The 26,372-nt window shown below is 52.0% G+C and overlaps 10 protein-coding genes across 10 annotated transcripts; 3 read left to right on the forward strand and 7 right to left on the reverse strand.

Moving 5' to 3' along the window:
- Positions 1 to 2,866: 2,866 nt before the first annotated feature.
- On the forward strand, positions 2,867 to 5,050 carry CTAM01_12313 (uncharacterized protein; the record flags this gene model as incomplete). Its single annotated transcript, XM_060528320.1, has 6 exons — positions 2,867 to 3,074; positions 3,135 to 3,676; positions 3,792 to 4,005; positions 4,066 to 4,241; positions 4,302 to 4,365; positions 4,557 to 5,050. The coding sequence occupies 6 exons, from the start codon at positions 2,867 to 2,869 to the stop codon at positions 5,048 to 5,050; spliced, it is 1,698 nt and encodes a 565-aa protein (XP_060377089.1).
- A 386-nt stretch (positions 5,051 to 5,436) lies between these two features.
- On the reverse strand, positions 5,437 to 6,808 carry CTAM01_12314 (uncharacterized protein; the record flags this gene model as incomplete). Its single annotated transcript, XM_060528321.1, has 2 exons — positions 5,437 to 6,537; positions 6,599 to 6,808. 2 exons carry the CDS (start codon positions 6,806 to 6,808, stop codon positions 5,437 to 5,439), a joined length of 1,311 nt encoding a protein of 436 aa, XP_060377090.1.
- A 1,115-nt stretch (positions 6,809 to 7,923) lies between these two features.
- Positions 7,924 to 9,861, reverse strand: CTAM01_12315 (1-pyrroline-5-carboxylate dehydrogenase; the record flags this gene model as incomplete). The annotated part of the gene is made up of 4 exons (XM_060528322.1): positions 7,924 to 8,096; positions 8,173 to 9,122; positions 9,178 to 9,650; positions 9,712 to 9,861. The coding sequence occupies 4 exons, from the start codon at positions 9,859 to 9,861 to the stop codon at positions 7,924 to 7,926; spliced, it is 1,746 nt and encodes a 581-aa protein (XP_060377091.1).
- Positions 9,862 to 10,675: 814 nt separating this feature from the next.
- Positions 10,676 to 11,599, forward strand: CTAM01_12316 (uncharacterized protein; the record flags this gene model as incomplete). The annotated part of the gene is made up of 2 exons (XM_060528323.1): positions 10,676 to 10,815; positions 10,876 to 11,599. 2 exons carry the CDS (start codon positions 10,676 to 10,678, stop codon positions 11,597 to 11,599), a joined length of 864 nt encoding a protein of 287 aa, XP_060377092.1.
- Positions 11,600 to 11,727: 128 nt separating this feature from the next.
- On the reverse strand, positions 11,728 to 12,686 carry CTAM01_12317 (pyrroline-5-carboxylate reductase; the record flags this gene model as incomplete). Its single annotated transcript, XM_060528324.1, has 2 exons — positions 11,728 to 12,581; positions 12,644 to 12,686. The coding sequence occupies 2 exons, from the start codon at positions 12,684 to 12,686 to the stop codon at positions 11,728 to 11,730; spliced, it is 897 nt and encodes a 298-aa protein (XP_060377093.1).
- A 425-nt stretch (positions 12,687 to 13,111) lies between these two features.
- On the reverse strand, positions 13,112 to 14,598 carry CTAM01_12318 (proline oxidase; the record flags this gene model as incomplete). Its single annotated transcript, XM_060528325.1, has 2 exons — positions 13,112 to 13,940; positions 14,006 to 14,598. 2 exons carry the CDS (start codon positions 14,596 to 14,598, stop codon positions 13,112 to 13,114), a joined length of 1,422 nt encoding a protein of 473 aa, XP_060377094.1.
- An 838-nt stretch (positions 14,599 to 15,436) lies between these two features.
- On the reverse strand, positions 15,437 to 18,515 carry CTAM01_12319 (arabinofuranosidase; the record flags this gene model as incomplete). The annotated part of the gene is made up of 2 exons (XM_060528326.1): positions 15,437 to 16,303; positions 16,893 to 18,515. The coding sequence occupies 2 exons, from the start codon at positions 18,513 to 18,515 to the stop codon at positions 15,437 to 15,439; spliced, it is 2,490 nt and encodes an 829-aa protein (XP_060377095.1).
- A 926-nt stretch (positions 18,516 to 19,441) lies between these two features.
- On the reverse strand, positions 19,442 to 20,011 carry CTAM01_12320 (extracellular serine-rich protein; the record flags this gene model as incomplete). The annotated part of the gene is made up of 1 exon (XM_060528327.1): positions 19,442 to 20,011. The coding sequence occupies one exon, from the start codon at positions 20,009 to 20,011 to the stop codon at positions 19,442 to 19,444; it is 570 nt and encodes a 189-aa protein (XP_060377096.1).
- Positions 20,012 to 21,831: 1,820 nt separating this feature from the next.
- On the reverse strand, positions 21,832 to 23,115 carry CTAM01_12321 (uncharacterized protein; the record flags this gene model as incomplete). Its single annotated transcript, XM_060528328.1, has 2 exons — positions 21,832 to 22,617; positions 23,005 to 23,115. 2 exons carry the CDS (start codon positions 23,113 to 23,115, stop codon positions 21,832 to 21,834), a joined length of 897 nt encoding a protein of 298 aa, XP_060377097.1.
- A 2,893-nt stretch (positions 23,116 to 26,008) lies between these two features.
- On the forward strand, positions 26,009 to 26,329 carry CTAM01_12322 (RTM1; the record flags this gene model as incomplete). Its single annotated transcript, XM_060528329.1, has 1 exon — positions 26,009 to 26,329. One exon carries the CDS (start codon positions 26,009 to 26,011, stop codon positions 26,327 to 26,329), a length of 321 nt encoding a protein of 106 aa, XP_060377098.1.
- Positions 26,330 to 26,372: the final 43 nt, after the last annotated feature.

Here is a 26,372-nt window from a genome sequence, read left to right on the forward strand (position 1 = left end):
ACGAGGAATGAGTGGCCAAGCAAATGTTAATATGCATTGACACTGAAGCGAAACTGGTAGCTCACTAGAGAGATTGATAGCTTAGAGGCATGATGAGAAGACCCATTCCCAAGTTGGGACTGGGAATGATGCGCTTTTGTACAAAACCAGTCCAAGCGCGGCCTTCTCTACAGCCTCGAAGTCCCAGCCAGGAGGAAAAGCCGGCAAGGGCTGCCAAGATTTCCCTCTCTATCAGCCTGACAGGCTTCCTCCTGCAAGAGGTACCAGATAGTCTGCTATCGCTTGAGTTAGATTACGCACCGGTTAGGTAGAACATACCCCATATTTTCCCCAGACTGCCTTTCAACGGGGGGCTCCTACGTCACAGTGGGACGATTTCTTTCCCAAGGGTTCAGGGGGAGAGAAATGACTCGCGCGGCATTTCTCGGTGAGTTGCCTAGGTACAGACCACAGCACGCGGTATTACTGCACGCGTTTGCACAAAAAAAGTGTTGGCGTGGAAAATATGCCTCACTAGGGTTGATAACTCGGCCGACATGGGATGGCCGGGTGCCATCCCGATATCTCCTTCCTAATCATTAATGCTCGCGGTGTTGTAGTCGATGTTTTCACCTGATATCTTGTGTATCTTCAGCTGAGGGAAGCCAACATTCCACTACCTCGCGCCGCACGCCTGTGGGATGGGATATCGGACGGAAAGGCCGGATAAGAGTTGTCCAGGCCCATAGCCGCACATTCGGAACTTCGCAAAACGCCGTAAAGAGTCAATTGCAATCGTGGACAGTTGTGGTAACACGAAATGGGCCAATTCTTTTTGCGTCCCTTGTCCAGAGACAAAAAGTCGCTTTTGCCGTACAAAATCGCGCCGTCGCGAACGCTTACCCGCTCTAGCGCATACAAGCGGAGGCGCCGTCGGCACGACTCGCGGTCAACTTCCTCTTAGCAAGGATTCTTTCGCTGCGTATACCCCTGCTCGAGCGGAGCCTCCGTTTCAAATTCACACCATCGGATGCTCACCCGGTAAACCTCCCGCCCCATCTTGACGAAGTCGGGAGGTCATCCCGATGGCAGCGAGTTGACTTGCCCCCTTCGAAATCAAGTTCCTCTCGTGTCTCGCACACGCCACCGCGCCACCACAAAACCCGGCACATGATGGAGGGCGTGAGACTCGAGACTCCAGTCCAGAGCATGGTCCTTCCCCAAAGTCAAACTTCACGATGAGTTTCTCTTAGTCACGCGTGCAGCACTAACGTTGCCGATGATGGGGATTCAAGCCTCGAGACGTTGGGTTGACTTCCGCTTCCCCATGGGGAGAGGGAAAGACCACATGAGATGACGATTGCATCAACTCCGTTGGCAATTGGAACTCCTGGGGATCCATAGTGCTACCACCATGAACCTAGAGACACGGAGTTTGAGATTCTTCGGATGGCGGGAAAACCTGCATTTCGGCGACAAATTAGCCATCATTCGACAATCACTTGGGCCCCCAAAAGCTGCATCAGACTAAGGTGCTTTGTATTCGGGAGGCCCGTAATTACTGATCGACTAGCACAGAGCATAAGGTATGACAGCAGGTAATTGACAAGCTTGACCAGAGTTTCTCGGGCGTGAAACACAGAGCACAGCCTTCAGCCCTCTTTCTCGGTGCTTTACTATCTAGAGACCCACGAGCTATTGATAGCATGGGTAGAATCTTCCGTCTTGGTCACTTTGTATCGTCGTATCCCCTGCAGTCATGGAGGAGAATGCTTCTGTCAGAGCTTGTTCCCCATTGGCAGATGCCCGGGATTCCCGCCGACGGGCAGATACCTATCAAGACAACACGACGACTCGACGCAACCATGCATGCGAGGGACGCATGTAAGGTTCCCAAAGTTTGTAGTGTATCTCATGTGGCATCCTTCTGGAACGCCTTAGCCTTCATCCAACGCGGCTACTATCAACACGGCATGTGTATGGAGTATGGTATCTCGTAGCCAAGTCACTCCGCAGGCTGCCCAGCGTTCCGGCATCGGTCCTAGTCTACAACTCTTGCATATCTTAGCTACTACTTAGTATCCGTACAGAAACCGAACGCCTACTTATCGCCGGTGCCATCTCGTGACATTTTCCCGAGACTAAGATAGATGCAGATAAGCCGTGCCCCCCTGGCCCGAGAGCCCAGAGCCCCATCAATTCGGTTCCACCAGGACCACTACCCCGCGTTCTCCTTCAGCAAAAAAACGTCACATCACAGCTGAGGCTCGCCGGGACCATACAGCAGAGCACGCGATTTCCGCAGCCAAAGAACACTGACAACCCTTTTATGCCTGTCTAATTGCTCCATTCTCTACCTGGAAGCTCGAGTATAAGCCTTCCTGAACAGTGAAATGGAACCTGGGGCCGGCCGAAACAAGGTATCCAAGCGGTCGTCGAATGCGTAAGTTTGTCCGAGCCAACCACACATACCACATCCTCCCTCCCTTGTCAATTGGCCGCGGTTGCGTACGACTAACACACTTGGATATCTAGCTGTGTGCGTTGTCGTCGACAGAAAATCAAGTGCTCAGGATCTCAGCCGTGCGATGCATGTGGCAAGCGCAAACAGTCCTGCACCTTTGACGAAAGGGATCAAAGAATCGTCGTCACCAGAGGGTAAGTAATCGGGCCTGGCCTTTCCTACCAACGATTAGATCTAGGCATAAGTACGGCTCACCATCCGTGTTCTAGCTACATTATCGACCTTCAACAGAGAATTGAAAGGTGGGAGCGGAGCCGAAGCACCAATGAGCCAGCCCAAGTGTCAATCGAGGGCGGCCAGCGTCCCGATAAAGCAGGAAACAGTTGGTTATCCCTGATTATCTTACTTTGCGTTGCAGAGAACATGTCTGAGCTGACAGTAGGAGATGAGAGCGACGGTGATTTGCCCATGAGGGATGAATCAGATGGCCCGATCATTGCAGATGGTACGCATGAAAAGGAAAGTCAGGAGGCTCGGCCTAAAGCGCCAATAGATCCTGTCGCGTCGAACCTCATCAACCCTCTGTCTACTGGACAGTCAGAGTACACAACAGCGCCAAATGGAAGGCTGTGTAAGTCATTTATAGTGCAGCTCACCACGTTGATAGCAATGAAGCCTAACAAGAGGACAGTCTACCTGGGCACATCATCCAACTGGTCTTTTACCCGACGAGTCCTCAACATCACACACCAATACGTCCACAAGACCTCATTGCCGACCAACGCTCTTCTCTTTGATGGCACGACGTACGTCCTCGATTGGGATGGCTACAGAGCAAGCGAAGTCCCCGAGATGCCAGCTCTTCCCACACAAGACTATGCCATCTATCTGGTCAACGCCGTCAAGTTCCACTGCGGCCAAATGTTCCACCTTTTTGACGAAGAAACGTTTATGAAGTCCTTGTACAGCTTTTATTCTGACCCTAATCCCAGACCCGATCCTACTGATCCGTGGTTCATTCATTTCTTGCTCATTCTTTCTTTCGGAAAAGCCTTCACCACCAAGACCAACAGGGGGAACAGACCTCCTGGCCATGACTTCTTTGTCAAGGCTATGCAACTGCTCCCAGACTTCAATGTTTTACTGAAGAACCATGTTCTGTCAACAGAGATCATGTGTTGCATTGCTCTATATACGCAATGCATCGACTTCAGGCACTGTTCATACAACTATGTAAGTTTTTCCCGTAATCCTTAATATTATACATTATACTGATGGTGAACTACCGATCGGTCAAGCACTTCGCATAGCCCTTGGAGAGGGGATGCACACAGACATGCCTGTGCAGCGACTAGGAGAGGCATATGTCGAAAGATGCCGAAGGCTATGGTGGACTGTACACATCCTTGACCGGGAGATCACATCGTTGTTTGGCATGCCGCCTTCAATACATGACGACTATGTGCTCTGTCAACTACCAACCTACTCTGGTTCAGTTCAAAGGACGGCCGCGTTACGAATGCGTATCAGATTGTCGAAGGTCATTGGGAGCATTAACAGGAGTATGTGCGATCCTGTTGAAGCCGGCTTTAAGAGATAATGCTAACCGCTATGCCAACTAGAGGTCTACGGTCTCGACGGAAGACTCAACAACAAGTTCATGCTTGGCACCAAAGAAGTGCTTGCCAGCGTGGCTGAGATTGCTGATGAGCTCCAACAATCGTTTGCGCTGCCTCTGGAAAGGGACACCAGCTGCATTTCGAGAACATCCGCCCATTTGCATTTATTGCACCATCAGGTATGTCTAGTTCAATGCAATACTCAAAACGGCACTGGAAACGAACTGACTTGGCTGTAGTGCATTGTTCTTGCAACCAGACCGCTGCTTTTCTGTTTTCTGAAAATTCGTTTTGAATCACAGAGTAAATGCACAGAGCTATTGGGATCTTCGCAGACGGTCAGAAATTTGATTCAGATGTGTATCGATTCTTCTCAACAAATGGTTTCGATCCTAGACTGTTTGCAATCTCAGGGGTTGCTGGGCAAGCCATCTCCAAGATTGATTGAAAACCACGTTCTTTTACATAAACCAGGCTAACTTTTCATCTTGCAGAAACATTTCTTCCATTCGACTTGGAAGCCAGTTTCGTGTCTGCTAGCAGTCTACTACTAGGACCCGCAATCGACCCACAATGCTTTGAGTGCCTCGACCCGTCTCTGGAGAAAGTCTACTCCGTTCTGGACGAGATGATCATGGCCGGGAACGGGATCGCCAAGTACCGCAAATCTGAACTACAGCAGCTTGAGAACATGCTACAGCGACTTACGCCTTGGCCTTCACAGGCCTCTGAGCAGACGACTCTAGTAGACGAGGGGCGCCAAACGCAGCCCCCGGATGACACGAGTCCCCAAGACACGGTGGTCTCGGCCATGGCCTCGGAACACTCACAGCACGAGAGCTACTCTTCTTCTATCCCGGGGAACATGGATGAGATGGCTTATGATAGCGGGCTGACTATGGCGCAATTACTGGATATGGCCAACTCTATTGAACAGGAAGATTCAGAGTGGATGTCTCAGACGATAGTGGAACATAGCATTTGGTAGATCAAGAAGACCTGTCAAAGTCATGACGGCGTTGTCTCCCATTTTGGAACTCTGCCGAATGTACATGTACTTGCTTTTGCTTCGAGGCTCATACTTGCCCACAAGTCCAAGTGACCTCTGATCACAGCTAATATGACCGGTAGCCAGTCCGAACTTCCTAGTTTGACATTTATCTTTCACTATCACAGGACCGAACTCCGAGGATGGGGCCTGTCGACTACGACGGACAACTCGGAGAGGAAGCCGGTCTGTTTACTGTCAACAGACATAACTGATGTAAGCCCCGTCTTCTCAGCTCTTTACAGAACCAGATATCAACTTCAAGGGATCTCTCTGAGATAGACATGATTCATGAATGATAAGACAATGCTATGTGGATAGATAATCTACAACTTTGACGTCCTGGCCTGGCGGATCTTTGCAAACTCCTCAGTGTTTCCGAGGCGCCAGCTGACGGTATCGCCCCACTTCCCTGCCTCCTTCTCCTGAGGTTCCTTCCAACGCCACCTTGGGACCGGCTGCTTGTTATCGGGAGCCTCCAAAAGGTTCTTGACCCAATCACCCACAAGCGGGATCAGCTTCGCGGCGTGACCCGAGTCACCAGACATGAGCACCACGGAGTCACTCGACTTGGGGACGTAATCGATGATGAAGTCCGAATCAGCCGTGTCAGCAAACCAGCAGATGGTCTGCTTGACAAGCGGACGGTCCTTGAGTGCCGGGAGCGTTTCCGCCAGCAGCTGCCTCACCTTGGCCTGATCGTGCGGCGGCATAAACTGGCTCTCCTCATACGCCGGCGGGAGTGAGATTCCCGTCTTGGGATCCGTGTTGACGTATCCTCCGCCCATAGGGCACAGCTTGAGCAGGTTGGTCTTCGGATCCGGCTCGAAGTAGAAACCGAGGTCGCGCGCGTAGGTGACGGGGATACCACGGAGCGCAGACGTCTCGTCGTCTGTCAGCTCGACGTGAGCGACAGACCAAGACTTGGCAACGACCTGCTTGCCGCACTCTGGAACAAGTCTCGCCGCTGCTGCGCCAGTAGCGACAATCACGAGCTTCGCCGAAATCTGACTGCCAGTCTGCGTCCTAATGCCGGTTGCCTTCCGGCCGGCACCGGTGTTCTGATACACAATCTCCTGTACGCCACCGTGCTGTCCGAGAAAGAACTTTACGCCCCGTACCCGGGTAGCGTTGTAAAGGGCGATCAGGGCATTGCCAGAGTGGACATATCCGTCAAACTTATTAAGGTAGCCCTTCCAGCCGGAACACGGGCCTTCGCCGTACTGCCAGACATTGTAGTTGATGTCCTGGCCACCCTTGATGGGCACCACGTACTTTGCGAGAAGGGGGTGGTCTTCTGAGGCCTTCTGGAACCTGTGCAGAGTCTCGGCGGCCCGCTCAGGGGCGTTGGCCGAGACGCAGTGAAGAAACCCTACCCGGTGAAATGAGGGTGCGAAAAGAGGCGTTTGCCATGCTTTCGCAGCTTCCTGTTGCAAGTCAGAGAGGCTTTCCCTAGTAGATAAGGCAGCTCACTGGGGTTTAACTTACTATAGTGAGATTTGTGTAGAAAGGGTCTTCGTACTCAGCCCTGAAGATTTTGTTGATATCGTTGGCAGCAGAGTCCCTGGGAGGTATTTGCTCGTGCTTGTCGAAAACGGAAATGTCCGTGTAGCCAGCCAAAGACAGGTGGTAGGCCGTAGATAGACCAAAGGCACCGGCGCCCACAATGATGATTGGATCGGATTTACTGACACCCATGATGATGGTTGGAGGCTAAGGCGGAGATTAAGGACGGGATTGTGCGAATGAAAGCACTGTTGATTCAGTGTGAATACAGGGCCCTTGAGCAGCACTACTAGCCATTGAAGTATGATATCTTCAAGCAGTCGTATATGACCTTCCGTGATCTTTCCCAGGACCGGCTGGCTTCGGGCCCTTGCCCCGGCTTCGGATCCAAGATACTGGAGATACTCATGGCACCATCTCCATCATGGGGTAGTTGGTTAGCGTAGCCGCGCCGAGCGGGGTGGTGGCCGTGGTGGAATCAATGCCGTGTTACTCTGTTCACGGCCGGGCAACTCGAATGGCCTGGAACTTGTTTGCGGCACAAGAGGCGTGGCTCTATTTCTGGGCTATCAAGGCGGATGGTGAGCCGATATCTGTCCAAGAGACATCGGGAGCTGACCCGGTGGTCAACCTTCGCTTGATTGGTCAAACTGACTCGGGTGGAACTTTACCAACACGCCGGCCATCCAGCCGGTCATCTTACCGCCCAGCCACAAGCTTTCATGATTGCGTAGTAATGTTCGGCAACGAGATCAAGACGTAAAAGACGAGAGTATGGTTTGCGATAGCGATATCACATGGTTTCAAGGAACACGTTCCTGGTTTTCCTATCGCTGGTGGAACTGACGCGTGATAGTATGTACTGTGTAGGTAGTAGACTTGCAAGTATGTGACTCCCATTCTGTAAGACAAAATTACCGCTATTGTGATTCCCGTAACACTCAGTCTGCATGTTACGTCACTTCTAAAGCCCACAGGAAATGGAGCAAACCAAGGCCACCTATTCCTTCGGCGCCGCCCAGGCAATTCACCTCTGGCAAGTGGGACGATAGTTGCTTCAAGTCTCCGTACCTGACCGAATGAATCAGAGCATTTGCGTCCGGGACGATACTAAGATGCAAGGTTGGTGTTTGACAAGGGTAGCTTCGCTATTTTGCGCAATTTGCGAATTTGCGGCAGGACTCTTAATGTTCAAGAAATGGGGTGAATGTAAAATTTCTTCATTTTTTGACTATCCCTAAATTACACAATGCGCCATTTTGCATGCAACCGTGACCGCGACCCATTCGGTATCCCACACACTGCACTTATTTGTTGCTAGGGTACAGGAACTCAGTCTGAGGGAAGAACTCCTCCTTGATCAATCTGGGGCTGACGAAGCGACGCATGACGTCTGCGCTTCCTGCCTTGTCGTTGGTGCCACTGGCGCGGGCACCGCCGAAGGACTGCTGGCCGATCAGGGCAGCGGTGGTCTTACAGTCTGGGAGAGGGTTTGGAGTTAGCAAATGGATACACGTTGACGTTAGTGGTGGAGAAGGGAACATGTGTAAACTCACTGATGTAGAAGTTGCCTGCAGAGTAGCGCAGGGCATCCTCGGCCTCGCGGATGGCGCGTCTGTCGTTGGCGAAAACGGCGCCGGTCAGGGCGAAGCCGCCTCCGCTCTGGTCGACCTTCTTCAGAGTGGAGGACCACTCGGCATCGGGGTAGGTGGAGATGGCCAGGACGGGGCCGAAGATCTCCTCGTTGAAGAGGCGGTGGTCCGGAGAGTCGGCCACGTAGACGGTGGGGTTGACGTAGTATCCGTCGGAGCCGTCGTAGGTGCCGCCGACCACCAGCTTTAGGGAAGAATCCTTGTTGCTCTCGTCGATAATGTTCTTGATCTTGTTGAAGGAGCGTTCGTGGATGACGGGGCCCATGAAGGCATCTAGCTTGCCGTCGGGGCTTCCAATAGTAATCTCCTCGACCTTGGACTTCAAGCTGGAGATGAACTCCTCGGCCTTAGACTCAGGGAGGTAGACGCGGGAGGTGGCGGAACACTTCTGGCCCTGGTACTCGAAGGCGCCGCGGATAGTGTGGTTGACGGCGTGCTCGATGTCAGCGGTCGGGTGGATGAGGTGGAAGTTCTTGCCGCTAGTCTCGCCGACGACACGGGGGAACTCGCGGTAGGTCTTCTTGCCGATGCCCTCGCCGATTCTGGCGTACAGGGAGCGGAAGACGTCGGAGGAGCCGACGAAGTTGAGGCCGGCGAATTCGCGGTGGTTAAGGACAACGTCAGTGACTTCCTCGGCGTCACCGGGGACGAACTGAATGACGTTGGGGGGCAGACCCGCCTCAAGGAGGATGTTGTAGAGGATCTGGCTGGCGTAGATGTTGCTGGGCGAAGGCTTCCAGACGACAACGTTGCCCATCAGCGCGGGGCCGGAAATGAGGTTACCGCCAATGGCAGTGAAGTTGAAGGGGGAGATGGCGTAGACAAAACCCTCCAGAGGACGCCATTCCAGGCGACTGAAAGTTTTTGTCAGTATCAAATTCATTGAAAATCATCGCTTGATCCACATACCTCCACATGCCGTCAGAACCACGGGTGGGCTGCTTCTCGAGAATCTCTGCCGCGAAGTTGCAGTTGAGTCTGAAGAAGTCGGCCAACTCGGCAGCCGCGTCAATCTCTCCCTGCCACATGTTCTTGCCCTGGCCGAGCATGGTCGCCGCGATGAGCTCATAGCGGTATTTGGTCACGGCGAGCTCTGCCGCCTTTTGGAAGATGGCAGCCCGGTCGACGAAGGGGGTGTTCTGCCAGCTCTCCTTTGCCTCCAGCGCCGACTCAATTGCTGACGAAACCTGCTCCTTGGATGCGAGGGGGAAGTTGGAGAACTTGGTCTTGTGCTCGGAGGGAAGAACGGTGTCGAAAGACTTGGCCGCGACTTGGGTCTGGCCGCCAAAGAAAAGGTCGCTCTTGGCGGGCAGCTGGGTGCGCAGCTTCTTGAGGGCCTCCTCGAGCTTTGCGCGCTCGGGAGAGTTCTTTGTGTATGTGGGCTGCAAAATGATCATTAGCCAATCCCTGAGCGTGCCTCCTCAGATTCGGTTTACAACTCACGTTGGGCTCGTTTCTGGGGTCGGGAAGTCTGAATGGCGCAGTCGCCTTCGTCCTTCTTTGTGTAAGAGCGACCGGGGCTGTGGTAGGGCGCAATCCTGATCTCAGAGATCCAACTGGTCTCGCAGACCTCATGACGCTGTGGACTTGCATTCTGACTGATTGTATGGGTATAAAGCTCAAAGATAGAAAATGATACACGAAGATCTCGTCTTGAGTGTCGATGGGGTGATTATGGGTGATGAACCTGTGCTTTTGATGAGGAGAGCTTGCTGATACTGCTTGAGATCATATGACAGCTTCGCAGTCTCATCGTCTTATTTGACAATGGCTGCTGCACTAGGCCGGTCAAGCTCCCGATAGCTATATGGCATCGTGAACCAATCAAGATCACAATCGATGTCATCTTCACAATCATGCCGAGATCGGACGGGGGTAGATCCCGGAGCGGAGGGGTTGCGGACGCCCTGCCGATATCTACATGCAGGGCCCCCGCCGGTGCGGAGTCATGGTGCATTTCCCCGCAAAATCGGAGGTTGGGGGTCTTTGACAGTTGAATCCGGCGGCGTCTGTTCCCGTGCTCCATCGCGGTTAGAGTCCTATCTTGATACATGGTGGTTCTACGTAGTCGACGATGGCTTCACGGAGACAAGTCCGATTACGCTGCTACAGCCATGGGTTCTGATTGATAAGTTTTGGGAAATGCGGCGTCATGGCGAAGACAAATCGATAACATTAGTTGTGGGGCTCAGCTTTCACAACTTACTTGGAAGACAAGTTTGAAGCAGTCACAATGCTGTTAAATCCAGGAAATGGCTATCTATCACGGGCCATCCGTAGCACATCTGTCTCAATTAGCGGAGTTGTGGGTATGCAATGGGTGTAGAATAGAGATAAGTAAGGCGTTAGCCACGTCTACCAAGCATGGAAGACTATCTGCGCTCTCCTACCCAAAACGCTTGTGAGAATGACTCGGCTCGAGACTCAACAAGGTCTGGAACACAACGACCACGAACCATGTTCCGTCTGGGGAAACTTGGCGGGTGACCTCGCGGCTGGCACCATCTCCGCAATCCTCATCTCTCCGGCAATCACAATCCTAGATCGGTAAGATAAATCTGCCCAGGACCCTTGGAATTTCATTGACTAAACAAAAACCGTTTGCAGAGCGGTAGTCGAGCGGACAACAACAGGGCGGCCCCTCATCCGAGGGCTCCACGCCCAACTACGCTCCGCCATCCGTCGACCCCGCGGCTTCTTCTTCGCCCGGCCCCTCGGGATCGTCTGGACCCTGTACGCAGCAACCTACGTCACAGCCAACGCCGCCACCACCGTGGCCGAGAGGTTCGACGGTGCAGCTGCCGCAGCGAGCACAGCTACCTTTGCCTCCACGTTTCTCGTCAACGTACCCCTCGGGGTGTGGAAGGACCTCCGCTTCGCAGAGATCTTTGGTTCCTCCTCCGGCGCCGCTCCCGAGGTGGGAAAGGCAGTGGTGGCGGCGGCCCCACGCAAGCTTCCCAGAGCCGCGACGGCGACGTTCCTCGTCAGAGACGCTGTCACCATCTTTGGGTCGTTTACGCTCCCGAACTGGATATCGGCAGCAATCCCGGACTCTGTCACGTCTTCCCCACATGCCAAGGCAACAATCACGCAGCTGACGGTTCCCGTGCTGTCGCAAGTCGTGGCATCGCCGATTCATCTGATTGCGCTGGACTATTACGAGAGGCAAAGCAGGCTACCGTTCTCTAATCGAGTTGCGCGGACGCGGGAGCACATGCCGTCGACGATCGTGATGCGATGTGTGAGAATTATACCGGCGTTTGGTATCGGGTGTTTGGCAAATTTGGAGTTGCGATCTTTCTTCCAGCAATGGTTTTCAGCATACACATAGCAATTGGTCAGAAAATAGACGAGATAATAGCATTGAAAGGTTTTTTGCGGTGACAATCACATTTCTCAGTCGTGAATCGCAATGCGTGAAGATGCAACTTTTGTATTGTAGGTAGTCCGACCTCTAAATTAATGCCTGGTATCATTGGGGTGAGGATCGCTACCCATGAGACGAGCGACTGTCACAGCCTCTCTCAAAGCCTTTCCAAGGTGCCCTCTTACAGCCCCTTCCTCCAAGACCATCAGGCCTCCGATTGTGCACCCTTCCGGTGATGTTCCTTGATCTCTCAGGCTGCCTGGTTGCAGACCGTTCTGCATGAGTGTCGCGCTACCCAGCATGGACTGGAAGATCATAGTCTGTGCAAGATCCCTTGGAACACCGACGGCAACGGAAGCATCGATGAGAGCATCTGCGATGACTGCAAAGAAGGCTGGCGTAGATCCTCCCACGGCGGTCGTAGCGTTCATCAGCTTCGGCGCAATCTTCACCGTCTTACCAATCTTATTGAAGATGGCTTCGGTGAGCTCCATGTACTTGGCTGGCACTGATGGCTCCGAGATCTCGATCGCAGTAAGGGACTGAGAGACCATAGCCGCAATGTTGGGGAGCGTCCGAACAACCCAAGCCCGGTCCTCTGTGTTCTCGGATGTCGTCTCGCTTCCGTATATCGTAGCTTCTAGCTTGCCTCGAGTCCAGCCGGCGGCCACGCTGATCAGAAGCTTGTCTTTCAAAGCCTCTTTCGTACCCGGCTTGGACAGAACTTCTTCGACATCCGCGGGGTCCACTCCTAGCACTACAACATCCGATTTTTGCAAGGCCGCAATGTTGTCGCCCCTTGAAACCACGAGCTTGTCTCCTGCACTGGAGAAGCGTGTCTTTAGGGCCTCTTCAGACTTTTCGCTTCGAACACATGCGATAAATTGAGTGATGGGGAGGGTGTTGTCTTCCAGCAGTGATTTCAGAATGGGAATCCCTAGGTTACCTATGTACCGGTTGATTAGCATAGGTAGTTCGAACGATCAATCTCATATGATAGTAACTTACCACAACCCAAAATGCACAACTTGACATCCTTGAATGCTTCCATGTTGACTCTTGTGGTCTAATGTGAGATGTGTACTGTTTGCCGGCTGATGAGAGGCTGGGAGTTGAGAGGAATCTGGGCTAATTCTCGCTTGGTTGAAGTTGTTGTTTGTCCAATACCTTTTTCGGCCGACTGCTCTGAGTTGAACTGAAGAAATGCCCCTCCCCCTACTATCTTGATGTGAATCGAGTGCGATAAAGCTACCCTGGTCCTAGTAGCTACCCCTCACACCGGCGCTGGACGGGAGATCCCCCGCCACGAAGCTAATCAAGTGGGGTTGATATACGGGAGGCCATCCGACACAACATCGACCTCACGGAGTCACGGCACTCTCTCTCTCTGAGTCTCTTTACTCGGAACATATCACGAGAGACCCACACATGTCAGATAAGATTAACGATTAACGAAGAAAGATCGATTTGCTATCTTTAGCCAACAGTCCGAGACCGGAAGAATCTAGACCGCAGTCTCCTGCCCACCTCCGCCTTGAGCGCCGCATACTCGTCCACCGTCCTGGAAACGGCATCCCGGTTCTCCACCGCCCTCCGCAAAAGATACGCCACGCACTCGCCCATGCTGCCCCACGTCGAGCACTTCCACACCTGCGGCGAAGGGTCTTGGCTCCCCTCCTCCTTGAGCGCCAGCAGCGAGAAGCTGACCTCGTCCGACATGCCCTGCAGCTGCGCGAAACCAACCGGCACCGTCGGGAGTCCTTCCTTTAGCCTCTGTTGGTGGAGCTTGTGCGCCGTGACCACGCTCTCCTTGTTGTGACTCGCCAGGAAGAGGTTGAGCGAGGGGAACGGCTTGCCGCCCGGGGCTCCATATTCTCCAATGTGCCGTCTAAGGGCACCCTGCGCGATGCTGTTGTAGGCGTTATCAGTATCCTTCTTTGTGTCGTGAATCAGGGACCGCTCGTCGGAGCCCATGTAGGCGCCTCTGACTAGCTTCAGGCCGTGCGTGAAGCCTTCTTGGTTGGCCATCTCCAGGTGCTTGGCCAGGGTGGTCGGAGTGCTCTTGAGATATGCCTGGTAAGTGTTGTAAATCGTAGCGTAGCCGTCGCGGTTGAATTTGCGCATCAGTTCCATGCCTGCAAGGAAGATGCCCCATTGGAAGTGTTGAGACTCGGCGTCAAGGAGGAGTCTCACGCCACGGTCTTTGCATCTTTGGCTCACTTCTTCGAGGGCTTGCATCATTTGTTGGGGAGGCAGCTGCCTTGCGGCAAAAGCTTCTGTGACACGAGGGCCGGCTCCTGTAAGTCTGCGAGTTGGCAATGTTAGCAAATTGTCAGGTATCATAAGGCGTATAAGTGATTTTTAGCTTACTTGAGAGCAAGTTGATCGCCATCACCAAGTAGATCGACAGTCTCCAAAACACCCTGCCTCCAGGACTCGATGGTAGAATCGAGACCACCCTTTGTCAGATCCTCCGACTCGATACCCAAGCCGTGCTCCACGTTCGTCTTTGCATCAAAAATTGTTTCTTTCGCGTATGTGAGGATTGTACCGCGGAAACCCATAAATCTCAGGTGCCGCATGGTCTCTTGCGTCTCCTTTGGTGTCTCTCCCGCACAGAACTGCTTGTAAAAAACGCTCTTGAGCAAAGAGTGAAGAACAGGGTTTCTGTCGACATCTGTGAAGAATCCTCTGTTTGGTCTTGTGAAGAATGATAGCGCTGCGAGTGAAGGGCCGAGGAGCATAGGCTTTGAGGAGATGGCAGAGACGAAAAGAGACCTCATGAGAACTGGTGTGGGCAGAGCTGCCAAAGTAGAAGGTGTGACAATACCAGTCGCCTTGTCTGCAACTAGGGGTGCTGTAGAGAGTGACCTTGGTCTAGTCGTCTTTGAGAATGCGGTTGTGACATGGCGGCTAACAGGCTTTCCTGCCGTGAGGGAGGATTTGCAGTATGAAGGCTTCATGGTGAGAATTACTGATGTGATGATGATTATTCTGACTTGAACTCAATAGTATCTACTAGAGCGGACGCATTGCCTTTATGATGTGGCATGTGGCACATCGTGGTCCATCCTGGTGAGCCGTACCAGTTCCCTTTCCTACACACCAACGCATAGCTGATCCATCAGACGCTCCCAATGACATCGGAAGTGTCAGAATGCGTATACTCCTTTGGAAACTCAATAGACACACAGCCACGTGGATTCCGATGCCAGCTTATCGATACCCCGCTTAACAACGCGGGGTAAGATAGCACAGGCATTCATGTCTGGCTGTCACGAGGTGACAAAGATAGGTGTGCATGCAGTGTGCGCTTCCGGTGGCACATCTCGGGGGTCCGTGATGACGGGCTAGATTGAAGGTTCGCTGAAACCAAAACCGGCCTTGGAATCCGATTGTTTTGGGCCATGTTTGTGGGGGTGGACGGATCTTTGAGCGACTGGTCGGTTTCGAATCCGGATGGGTTGAGTCGGAGAGGGGGCCGATGATAGTCTAAGTCGGGGCAACGGGTGGCAGGTACGAAAAATGCGCCGAGTGATACGAGCATCGCGGGGATTCGGCCTAGGTCCTATCACGGAGCACCCCTTGATTCCTTTGACTAAGTGAAATGGTCTAGTGATCAGTTAATGACTAGTTGCAGATGCATTGTCGAGATGCATTGTCGGAAAATCGAAACCAAGGGATTGGTATAAGCCCGGCATTCGCTCCGTTGAGGGGTCTATACAAATACCGCCGGCTACCTTGACCATATGGGGCAGATAGTGGCGGGTTGTATAGTCGCTGTTGATCAGAGAGATCTCCTCAAGGCAACTTTCCTCCACCTCTTGTTGCCTGTCCCACCCCCGAGTTGGTCTTGTCCTCAGCGTACCGTTTGTACACCTCAATATAGGCATCACCGTCACTTAGCGTATCCTTTACGCTTTGCCTCTCTTTGATAGCATCGTACCATTGCCTCCACCTCTTCCATACCGCTTCATCATCGCCGCCTTCCCCTTCAGAGGGGATCCCAAGTCCTCCTGGCTTGTAATGATCGAATAGGAACAGACGCATGGCCCAAGGGGCTATCATCACGTCCACGAGACTGAATGTCTTTCCCAAGAACCAGGGACCTTCGGAATCCATCTGTGCAGTCAAAGTTTTGATGTGACCCAAGAACTCATCACGTGCTTTTTCGATGCTGTACTCCTTCTCTGGAGTGTGCTGAATAAATTTGTAAAATGCCGGCACGACGCGAGAGTTGATGTGATCGATCCACAACCGGCACCTCGCACGATCATACGCCGCCTCCGGGAGAAGGTGCGGCCCATAGTTGTTCCCGGCATATGCTTCCTCAAGGTACTCGGAAACCACAGTGCTGTCGTAGAGCGGTCGTTGCTCGTTGCCCTTCACATCCACGGGAACGGCCAAGGTCGGGACCAGCCCCCGAGGGTTCATCTTTAGGAACTCGGGATCCTTCTTGTACGGGTTAATCTCGATGTACTGGTGGGGAATCTGTTTTTCGTGGAGGACGATCCATGATCGCTGGACAAAGGGGCAGAACCAGCCGCCGTAGAGCTTCAATGGGTGCTCTTCCGAGTGCTTTGCTGCGAAGTCGGCTGCGGCACCCGTGGTACGCGCGCCGATTGATGTGTCCACATTTGACATGTTGCCAAGTAGCACGAAGTTGAACTAGAGTTACAATATGCCAAATGACTGTGGCTCAGCGTTCTCTAGGTTGTTTTGTTGATGAGGTATTATGTGTATCTTATGTGGCGATGGTAAAGTTCTAATGATGATGGAAGTGATGCGACCCCTCTGATGACGTGTTACTTTACAGCAGACAGCCGGAAATATGGAGGTCTCGGCCGGCTCTTACTGCTGGTATCCACTTCAAAGCCGTTCACTTCGGCAAACACCTCCGGATTACCGCCGCTGCTACAACGCCTACCCAAATCAATAGGACTCCTACTGGAACTTGGTATTCGAGGGGAGCTTAAGGCTTGAAGATCAAGTGTAATATTGGCAAGAATCTCTTTATCGAGTGCAAGTGGAATGCGTGATTATTCGCCAGACTAGGATAAGTGATGGCTTTGATGTCAAACCCCCATTTCTAAGTCGCCGGTACAAGAGTATCGTGGTTGATCTTTTGTGCCACAGGAGTGTACCTCCACCGACTAAAGTATGCGGGCGTCATCCCATCACCGCCATTGTTAGTAGCATACGCCCCGACAATTGTGCCTACAGGATCGCCATGTCAATCATCAGAACTTCAATGGACTGAGTTAGGGGGCTTACCGGTGAACGGGCCACTGCCTCCAGAAACGATCAACGCATTCGCCGATCCAATTTCCAGATATTCTTCTGGGCGAGAAGCCGGAGCTGCGCCGAAAACATACTTTGAGTCGCTGATAGCAGATACGGAGAGCTTTATCGGCTCCGATCTCCAGGCTTTGGGCACTGTCACGAGAGCTATCTCGGGAACGGTGATGTTGGGCTTTCCTGAGGCCTCGACCTTGAATCGGAACTTCGGAACAAGCGACTGGTTGGAGCAAGCTGGTAAGTTCACAATGCCTAAATCTATGTGCTGGAATTGGGTCAAGAAGACCGAAATGCCGGCTTCCTCGTTTTCAACTTTTGGCTGGAATGAGACGTCGACGGTGTAGTTGAACAGCGTAGCACTCTGCTTGCGTGCGATGAATCCGAGACCATCTTGTTCTGGGTTAAATTCTGGTGTTGCTGAAAGGTTGACAGGTGAAGGAGATATTTGCAGCGTGTTGGCATGCCCCTCCGGTGAGACTCTGAACAGATCTGTCTTTGGTGGACGCCAAAAGATAAAATGCCTGGGAATCTCCGAGCCCGGCGTAAAGTCGACAACGTCAGGTTCGTTTATCCAATGACCATTGCCGGGGATATCTCTGTTCGTGGGAGGCAAAGGTCCATCCATTACACCAAGTACCTCGTCAAGTACTGGCCAACCCCCATCATCCCATTTGACGGCAAAGAGAATAGTCTCGCGCCCCATCGGGTAAATTTCCCACTCGGGACCTGAACTAGTTGCCAGCGCGACACCCCACCAATTCCCGGAGGCGTCTTGGAAGAGGTCAGCGTGTCCCACCGTCTGAAAATACAAGTCGGTATTCTTGGCCGTTAGAATAGGGTTGTGCGGAGCTCCTTCGTACGGTCCTGCCAACTCTTTCGCTCGAGCAATCGTTACAGAGTGATTTGTTTCCGTTCCACCCTCTCCAATCAGCAGATGATAGTAGTCATCTTTGCGATACAAATGCGGCCCCTCGGGGTTGCGGTCCCCGGTGCCGTTCCAGACTTTGATAGGCTCCTTTGCCGCGCCCGTCGAAAGATCGATTTCGCTAATGTAGATACCGGCAGCCACCGACATGTACACCTTGTTGTTGTCCCAGAAGATGTCCGGGTCAATATCGTTTGCCGGATTCTCGACGCGAAGGGGGCCCGTCCACGAGGCATCATCGTATGGGTCGGTGGTTGTGAAGAGTAAGATCTTGGGGCCCCACTCTTCATACCAAGAGACGTACGATGTGATGAGGTAGAACGTTCCGTTGCGGAACCTGATTGTAGACGCCCAAATACCCTCATTCTGTCCCGAGTTCCGGTAGAGTTCCGGCACTTGCTCTGGTCGCGTCAAAGCATTGCTGGCAAGTCTCCAATTTACCAAGTCCTTGCTGGCGTATACGGGAACACCCGGGAAAGCCAGAAATGAGGAGACAGTACAGAAGAACGTGTTATCATATTCCTTGACAAAAGTGCAGCTAGGATCAGAGTTCCAACCCGGGAGGATCGGGTTGTTGAAGGTTTTGTTGACCTCCTGAGACTGGCTTTGGGCCGCCAGTGTGACGATTGACAGCCAGACGAGGCTGAAGAGTCGCATTGGGAGATCTGAGACGAACGTGATCAATCTGAAGATGTCGGATCTTGTCTCGCAGCACTTCGAGTTTGATTGAGTAGGCCTGGGCGTTAAGTCGCCTTTTGTATCAAGTCTTTTTTTCAACCAAGGTGAATCTTAGCGATTACGCACCGTCGGCAATACACAGACTTCTGCTTGTGGCATAATTGTGGGCGAACCCGAGAACGATTTCTTAGCAATTTCACTGCATTTCTTCCACCAATTCAATGGTCTGATTTTGATGCCATCTTGGGTGATTAAGGTATCCTAGAGCGGGGTTGAGCGTTCATATGTGGTTTGTCTATCGTCTTGAACCCCGCACAAATTACCCGTCGTGTTCGGCTCTTTTCCCGATGATACCGTCGTATTCATAGGCTTGATCTATCCGACAAAGTCGCTTATAAACGAGAGTGCCTAGCGTATGCAAGCGGCTGACACCTTTCAGGGGATAATCGCGGAGTTAGCGATGGTTGCTAAGTCGAATAAACATAAAGCATCCTAGACCTACTTATGAGGCACTTTCATCCTGTCTTCATTTTGTTCCCCGTGATGAGCGACTGTACGAGGTGTCTACGACTTTTGTAACATGCCACTTAGGGGAACCATACTCACAGTACAATATCTTTTGGTAGCCGCATTTCGTGTTCAAAAGCTTTCGATGTTCATGAATGCGCAGGGATTGATGGAATTCAGAGAGTGAATGAGTGTTATAGAATGTTATATATCTGAAGTAAGCTAAGAATCGAAGGTTGTAAGACAATAGATAGCTCAAATTTTCTGAAATTTACCGCCGCCAGATGCAATTCCCTTTTGACCGTACCATGCAACCCGCTCAATGCACACGCAATTACCGCCATGACAGCCCAATAGCTCCCGCAATCAAATGGCCTATTCATCGATAAACCATATGTTTAGAGTTTGAAGCCTCCAAGGGGGTTCGGGTTGGGGATGACAAAGCCACCCTGCTGAACAGGAGGAATGACAGCATCGCCCTTCTGCGCAGCCAAAGCCTTGTGCTTGGCGAGAGTGAAGTCGGGGCTGTCAAAGTTCTGGTTGATGACGCCGACCATGCCGTTCTTGCAGTGCTGGCCGGCGTTCTGGGCGCAGTAGTACCAGATGGGCTTCTTGTCCTCGACGACGATTTGGAAAACGTTGGCGGACTGGCCCTCTGGAGTGAAGAAGTTGAAGCCGGAGAAGAAGGAGGAGCCGTCGGCCAGGGGATTGCACGGGTTGCCAAAGTTGGACTCGGCGACGGAGTGGTTGCGGGGCAGGTAGTGCCACTCGACGATGTCACCGACCTCGGCGACGACGTTGTCCGGGTCGAAGCGGAGGCCGCCGAGGCCGGCGACGACGGAGTGGGTGACGCCTGTGAGCTCGTAGGTGCGGGTCGGGGTCTTGGTGCCGGCGGTGTTGGTGGGAGCAGCGGAGACGGTGGCGGCGGCGGCCAGGAGGACAGTGGAGAAGGTCTTGATGGAGAACATTTTGTCTGGATCCGTGATTTTGGATTTGTTTAAGAGGTAGAACTCGGATGCGTAGCGAGAGAGAAGACTCTAGGAAATGAAGAAAAATAGGAAAGAAGATAGGAAAAGTTGGAAGGTTGGTTTGGTTATTTGTGCGAATGTGTGATGATGAGAGAACAAATACACTAATCGACAGCGACATCTTCTTATTATATACAATTTACAGCGTCGTGCGATGCTATTGCTTTGGGTCTTTGGTCATCGTGACCAGCTGACGGCGTTATTGTACAGCCCTACGGAAGCATCCTCTTCCACCTACACGACCCGCCTCCTCCGACTGGGGGAAGCTCATCTCCCAGCTTCCTTCGCGTGAACAACGCTAGCTCTCCGAAAGAAGTTTCCTCATCTGTCATGTACCGCCTGGCACGCAGATCCGGGACGGCGGTTACCCGGAGGACTGCCAACCGGCACTAGATCCTTTGTTGGCGCTAGAATCTCACTCAGACGAACGAGGAACGCGACGTGAGTGGTCCGTTGCCGCGCAGCTGCGGACAAAGAACGTGCTGACAGTGGAATTGGCGTCTGACCTATGCGTGTGCGGCACATATCGCAGAAGCTAAGGTCGTTAATAGCCGGGGGCTGAGCTCGCTCGTAGGCTGCCAGCAAACACCGCCCCGATGCTGAGATGAACGCTGCCCGCGTCTAATTTTAAACTCCATTACCAATTACAAGCTAGCCAAGTGGTGACTGATAAACGTGGTATATGTGCATGACTTTGCCATGCGGACTAGCCCTGAGTATATTTGTATCCCTACTTTTGCTCTAGCTCCCTCTGAACCTAGGTCGATGGAAAATCCTGCGATGCCGAAAATAGGTGTTTGATATTCACGATACCTTCGTTCCGTTTCCGAACTGAGAATTATATCACTTCATCCCGGTTCAATCAGAATCATAGGCTAATGCCCCATCTTGATATCTGGAATGAGCGCAGTTGACCCTGACTATCCACTTGTACGGTGGCGCCTGGCAAAGTGGAAAACCCCGTCAATATTTCATAGCCTGAACTAGGCATCAGCGGAAGCAGAAAAGAAGGGCTTCTTGATGCCTATACGCATCTCGCAGAGTTAGAGAGCTTGAGCCCGATGACGGAAGACGGAAGACGGTCCGCGACAGAAACCAGGACTCTGCATATCCCCAAATGACAAGATTAGAGCAACGTAAGCTAAGTACCTTACAGACCGATGTATAGGCCTTTTGAGCCGAAGGATCGATTTAGCTTGTCGGCGTCTCGACAAAAATTCTCTCTTCAACATATTTCAGCAGCGACCAGTCATATGGCCTACATCCATGATGCTCGAGTTCCGAGATACGTCCTTCAGTAGGCTGCTAATCTCAGCTGTCCTTGATCACCAAGACCTTGCGCCTAATGTGTGACTTGCCTGGAGCCAATCAACAGCATGAACAATCTCGCTGCCGAGAATAGCATGAGGCTATGGACTTCACTGCGAGTATTGACACCTACGTTAGGAAGTTTCTAGGTCGTCCGCATAAGCCCATACGTATAGCTCGTATTTTCCTATACCTCTTTTTGAAAATCTAAACCCCAAAAGAAACCAAGATCGTGTTGCTATGCTAGGTATAATGGAAAGAAGAATGACAGAAAGGAAAAGAAAACTGAAAGCAAGGCTATATGCAATGGTCGTTTTCGGTCGTAAGCCATGATCACCCATCGCATCCCACAGGCAAAAGCTGGCAACCGTATATCATACAGCTCTCGTCAGATGGTATCGTCGCCAAACAAACAGGACAAGACACGAGGAAACACGACCGCGGTCTAGGTTTCACCCGGCCTTGACGGCCTTCTCAGCTCCTTCTCCATCCTCGGACTCTTCCCCATCCTCCCCATTCGCCTCGGCCTCCTCAGCCTCCTTCTTCTCCTGTTCCAGTTTACACCAAGGCCCGTGTATCGCACCCGTTCCAGCGCCAACCAATAGCCCGAGCCCTGTCGTAGGGATAGCTGTGACACCGCCGACAACAGCCCCCACCAACGTACCCACCCCGGCGCCCAGTCCCGTACCAAGTCCGGCGCCGATGCCCGCGCCACCGATGCCGCCCTGCCACACGCCGCTCTGCAGCCGCTTCGACTGCTTAGCTGACCCCTGAGCCTTCTTCTCGTGCTCCGCCGCCTCGGCGAGTATCTTCTTCTTCTCCTCCGGGTCCTCGGTCGCCTCAGCCCGCTCGCGAAGCGCCTGCGCAGCTTCGGTCTCTTTCTGTGCCTCTTCGAGTTTGGCGGTCGCTTGGGCGAGAACCTTTTCTTTTTGGGTCTGCTTTTGCTCTTCCGTCTGCTTCTCGTCGGGCGGTGTTGGTGGGGACGACATTATGTGAAGTGTGGCGTCGGTGGCCGTGCGAGGTTGCTCGAAGAGGAGCTTTTGGACGCTTGAGGCTGGAGCTCGGGGAATGGAATGCTGAGGTGGGATGAAGTGTGGAGTTGCGCTGTGCTGTGCCGTACGGTCGGGACGAAACAGTGCAATGAACAAGGTGAAGGAAGGGATGCTGTCGATTACTTGCCAGATTTCGGTAGCGAGTCGTGCAGGTCTGACAGTACCTGGGTAGGATTTGCTTGCGGACTATTGCAAGGTTTTGGAATTACTCGATATCGAAGAAGTCAAGGAAAGTTGGGCGGGCAGCAGCCATAGTGAGGGAGGTACTGACATCATTCGCTTATTGCTTTTTCTGTTTTTCATGTTCTCGCGACATCCCTGCTGCGTGGCGGGGTTGATCTGCTGCCACACGCACAGTGACGTCGGGATCGGGTAAGTTCATAACATGGGGCGAGACGAGCTTAAGCGCTCAGAGGTATCTCCTTCAAGCATCAGTATTCCAGCTTTCAAACTTCCTCTTTTTGCATACAAGTCGTTTTCCAATTGCATAAATGCGTTTTGGATGACCTGCTCACGTGAAGATGGTGGTTTCAGCATTCTGTCACATGCGATTGCCAAATAGTGGGGACTCACGTGGACTGGCGGGAGGTTCGCGATCTTGAAGGAAGGGACGGCATTGAGAGCAGCAAAGACCAAGCTCAGGCACTTCTTCACTAGCCACATTTCTTCAGACTTCATCTTCATTTCCCTTAGACTAGATATAACAGTTGCACTGCTAGCTAGTCCCGTCGTAGGATCAACTTTCGTATCCCATTGTTGCATTAGCTGGTCTAGAACGTTTGATATAAAGCGTCTGCGAGATTCAAGTAATTTAGCATGATTTCTGCATGATGGATACTTGTGAGTAATTTTGAGCAAAAATGATCGCTCGAAATACCTATTCATCTGGCCACTCTCAAAGTAGATTGACCTCCGCAAGGGACGTCGAGTCGAGAGTATTCACGAGAAACCGCCGACGACAGATAGCCTACACGTAGAGCCCATTTTTCAAAGGTAGGAGGGTTTGATTAATACCTTTAAGTGAGCCCGATTTATCACTAAATTTGAAGTGATGTTCTTTAGCACTGCCAACCTATTGTTGCCAAAGGTGGGTTGAAGCCTCGCCCTGTTGTGAGCTGAAACCCTCGCACAAATTCACATCGCATTTTTCGAAGTTCTTAAGATCGACCTATTCTCATGTCCCCTCACAATACGTATAGATTCTACTCATGGGCTTGTCATAATGAGATTGTATGACAGAGAACGATTTACTTGGGGCCCAACAGAAAATTTCAGATTCTCCTGTCATCACCGAGTCATTCAGCATACAGCATGACTTTGAAAATCTAATCATGCTTGTACGCTTCGGCCGTATTTCAACCAAGAGAACGTGAGGAATCCACGTATAAACGTACCTAGTGGACTGTGGACGTGTTCCTCACAATGCCTCGTCTGACAGACTAGCATCTTACGATTACAGGAAGATAATGCGCAGTTGGCTACAGACATCAAATGCTGGAAATGTCGAGTCAGCACGTCTCTGGGTCTTTTAGGTCAGCAAATCTAGAAAAGGGACTTGGTAGAGGAAACAAAGATTTGCAATGTCTGGCGGCCCTAGTACCCGGGTTCCACGTATTGGGGTCTCGGAGTGGACCCACCCCCAGAAATACGTGTATCTGCTAGTGAGCAATCAAGTGACGATAAACTTTGTCAAGTACTCTGTACAGAATCTAGTACAAATTCTAGGCTATGGAGACTACTTTCCAATTGGCCTAAAATAGAAATGAACTGCCGTCCAACACTTTTAAATCAGCCGCCGATACCCATTTCAGCGTTTGTCTCGGATTTGGAGAGCATTGCAGCGGAACGACCAAGAGGTCGTCACTATCCACATGCGTGGACCGAAACTTGCACGGAATCTGACGTGTATTTTGCACAGTCGTTGAAGAGTGAAGATTCTCAAAGATGCAGGCGCCTGGGAACGAAAACGAGTATCCTAGTCGCGATGTACACAGCAAATGACTACATATCATGTGCTTTTGCGTCATCTTGTAATGGCAGCGCACCACGTGGTGACAGTAGCATTCACCGATATTGACAAGAAAACTCAATGTCGAACAAGGCGACCACAGCCACGCCTTCACGAACAACAAAATAACATCCCATGTTCAGGTCAAGCGATTGAGTTTGACAATGCAGTGACGCAAAGGCTTATCTCGACATCCAAAGTTGAGCCAAGTCCGCCGCCCAGTCTGCCTCGTTCGCGATACCGACAGGACGTTCCCGCCTCCCGCTGTTCCCATCGCCAGCGCGGCCAACGCAAAAAGGTTCCGGCAACGCGGAACGACGGTAGAGATCCACTGCAGACGCCAAGACGATCCGAAAGCGAGACCCCGGTCAAGTCCGAAAACAGCTGAGCGGTTGCCGGATTCCGGGCTAAGCCTCAAAGGTAACCTGATTTCTACAACTACCGTTCGTCTACACCACTAGAAGTCATGGCGCAGAAGTCAAAATTGTGAATGCGAAGAGCGAAATGATTGCGCAGAGTAAATGGAGAGACAAGGTTGACGGCCAGGTGATTTTACGAAGTATGCATGGCTCCACGATCGCCGCCGTTCCCGTGGAGCTGTTTGATGGACCTTTTTCTGTTGGCCAAGCCACACTCAGAGTTTCCTCGTGTTTGGTCACTGTGTTGCAAGTTTTGCTGGGGAAAAATACACGTAAATGCAGCTTCTTCCAAAGACTGGAAGGGGGGTTGCGTGAGGTACGTAAGCTTGCCGAACGGGATGTTCCTTATCGGCGTGGCTTTGTCCCTGCATCAGACGAACGACGGAAAGTTGGATTGGGTAGGACTTCACACTCTGATATCCGTACAAATGTGAAGAGATTGAATGTCAGAGGGGTGGTGGGGTGACGAGTCCCGGCATGCCTCCCTCAGCCTCTGTGATTGCAAAAACATCACGGCCAAAATCTCTGTACGCGTATGGAATGGGACGTGATTCGTTGACCGGAAGGAATATGTAGTAAGATCCACCCACAGGGCTAGCAGGGGAGTGGGACACACGAGCCAATCACGACTCAATTAATCCACGTATACATCCTTATGGGGAAGACTCAGACCCCACCTGTGGATACCAGCGAAGCTTGGATCTCACACGTTGATAGTCAGACACATCTAGGCTCTTTGCCTGTTGTTCACGACAAACGCGTATGGAGATGCCGTCAAAGAGACTTTATTCGAGAGTTCGCGTATACGGTGGCCGCAGCAGCAAACTCAAGTTCCAACCGCTCCCATCTCCCATCCTTGGGGACGCTATAAAGATGGACTACAACTTCGAGACACCCCCTTGGCCCTTGGCAACATATCCAGCAACAACGTCAACACCAACGAGGTCCTAGGACGAGATTTCCATCGACAACAGCAAATCAACAGTCCTTTCTTTTCCATCGGTCGCCAATATTTGAAGCAAGTCTAATCTCGCGATCAAATACCACGAAAAATTCACAGCCCACAATAACAGGCAGGGAACGGAGAAAAGGTGGAGGACAAACCAACTACCAGTAACCGATTCCTGGCAAACCTCAAGACTTTGACAAGATGCCTACCCTCGAGTCCTACAACGGCTACTACCTCTGGCACTATGTGCCCAGTCTGGTCGCCGCCATCATCTTCGAGGTCCTCTTCGTCCTCGCGACGCTCTTCCACGCGTACAAGATTGCCAGGACAAAGACGTGGTTCTGCATCGTCTTTGTGATAAGTCAACATACCCACTTCCTGGCACCCCCCTGTTTCTGGCACCCACAAAAACGCGAAAATCCACCACAACCCAATGCCCACCCCCAACCTCCTTTTATCACAACATTTTCAATTCGCGTCCAAATGGGCTCATCTTTTGCACATGTCTTCTTCTATATATAATGCCTCAATATACCGAAGATCAGCTTCGTCAGGCTCTCGAGGA

The sequence above is a fragment of the Colletotrichum tamarilloi genome (assembly GCF_030869305.1).
Source record: "Colletotrichum tamarilloi strain Tom-12 chromosome Unknown Scaffold_74.1, whole genome shotgun sequence".
NCBI classification, from domain to species: Eukaryota; Fungi; Ascomycota; class Sordariomycetes; order Glomerellales; family Glomerellaceae; genus Colletotrichum; species Colletotrichum tamarilloi.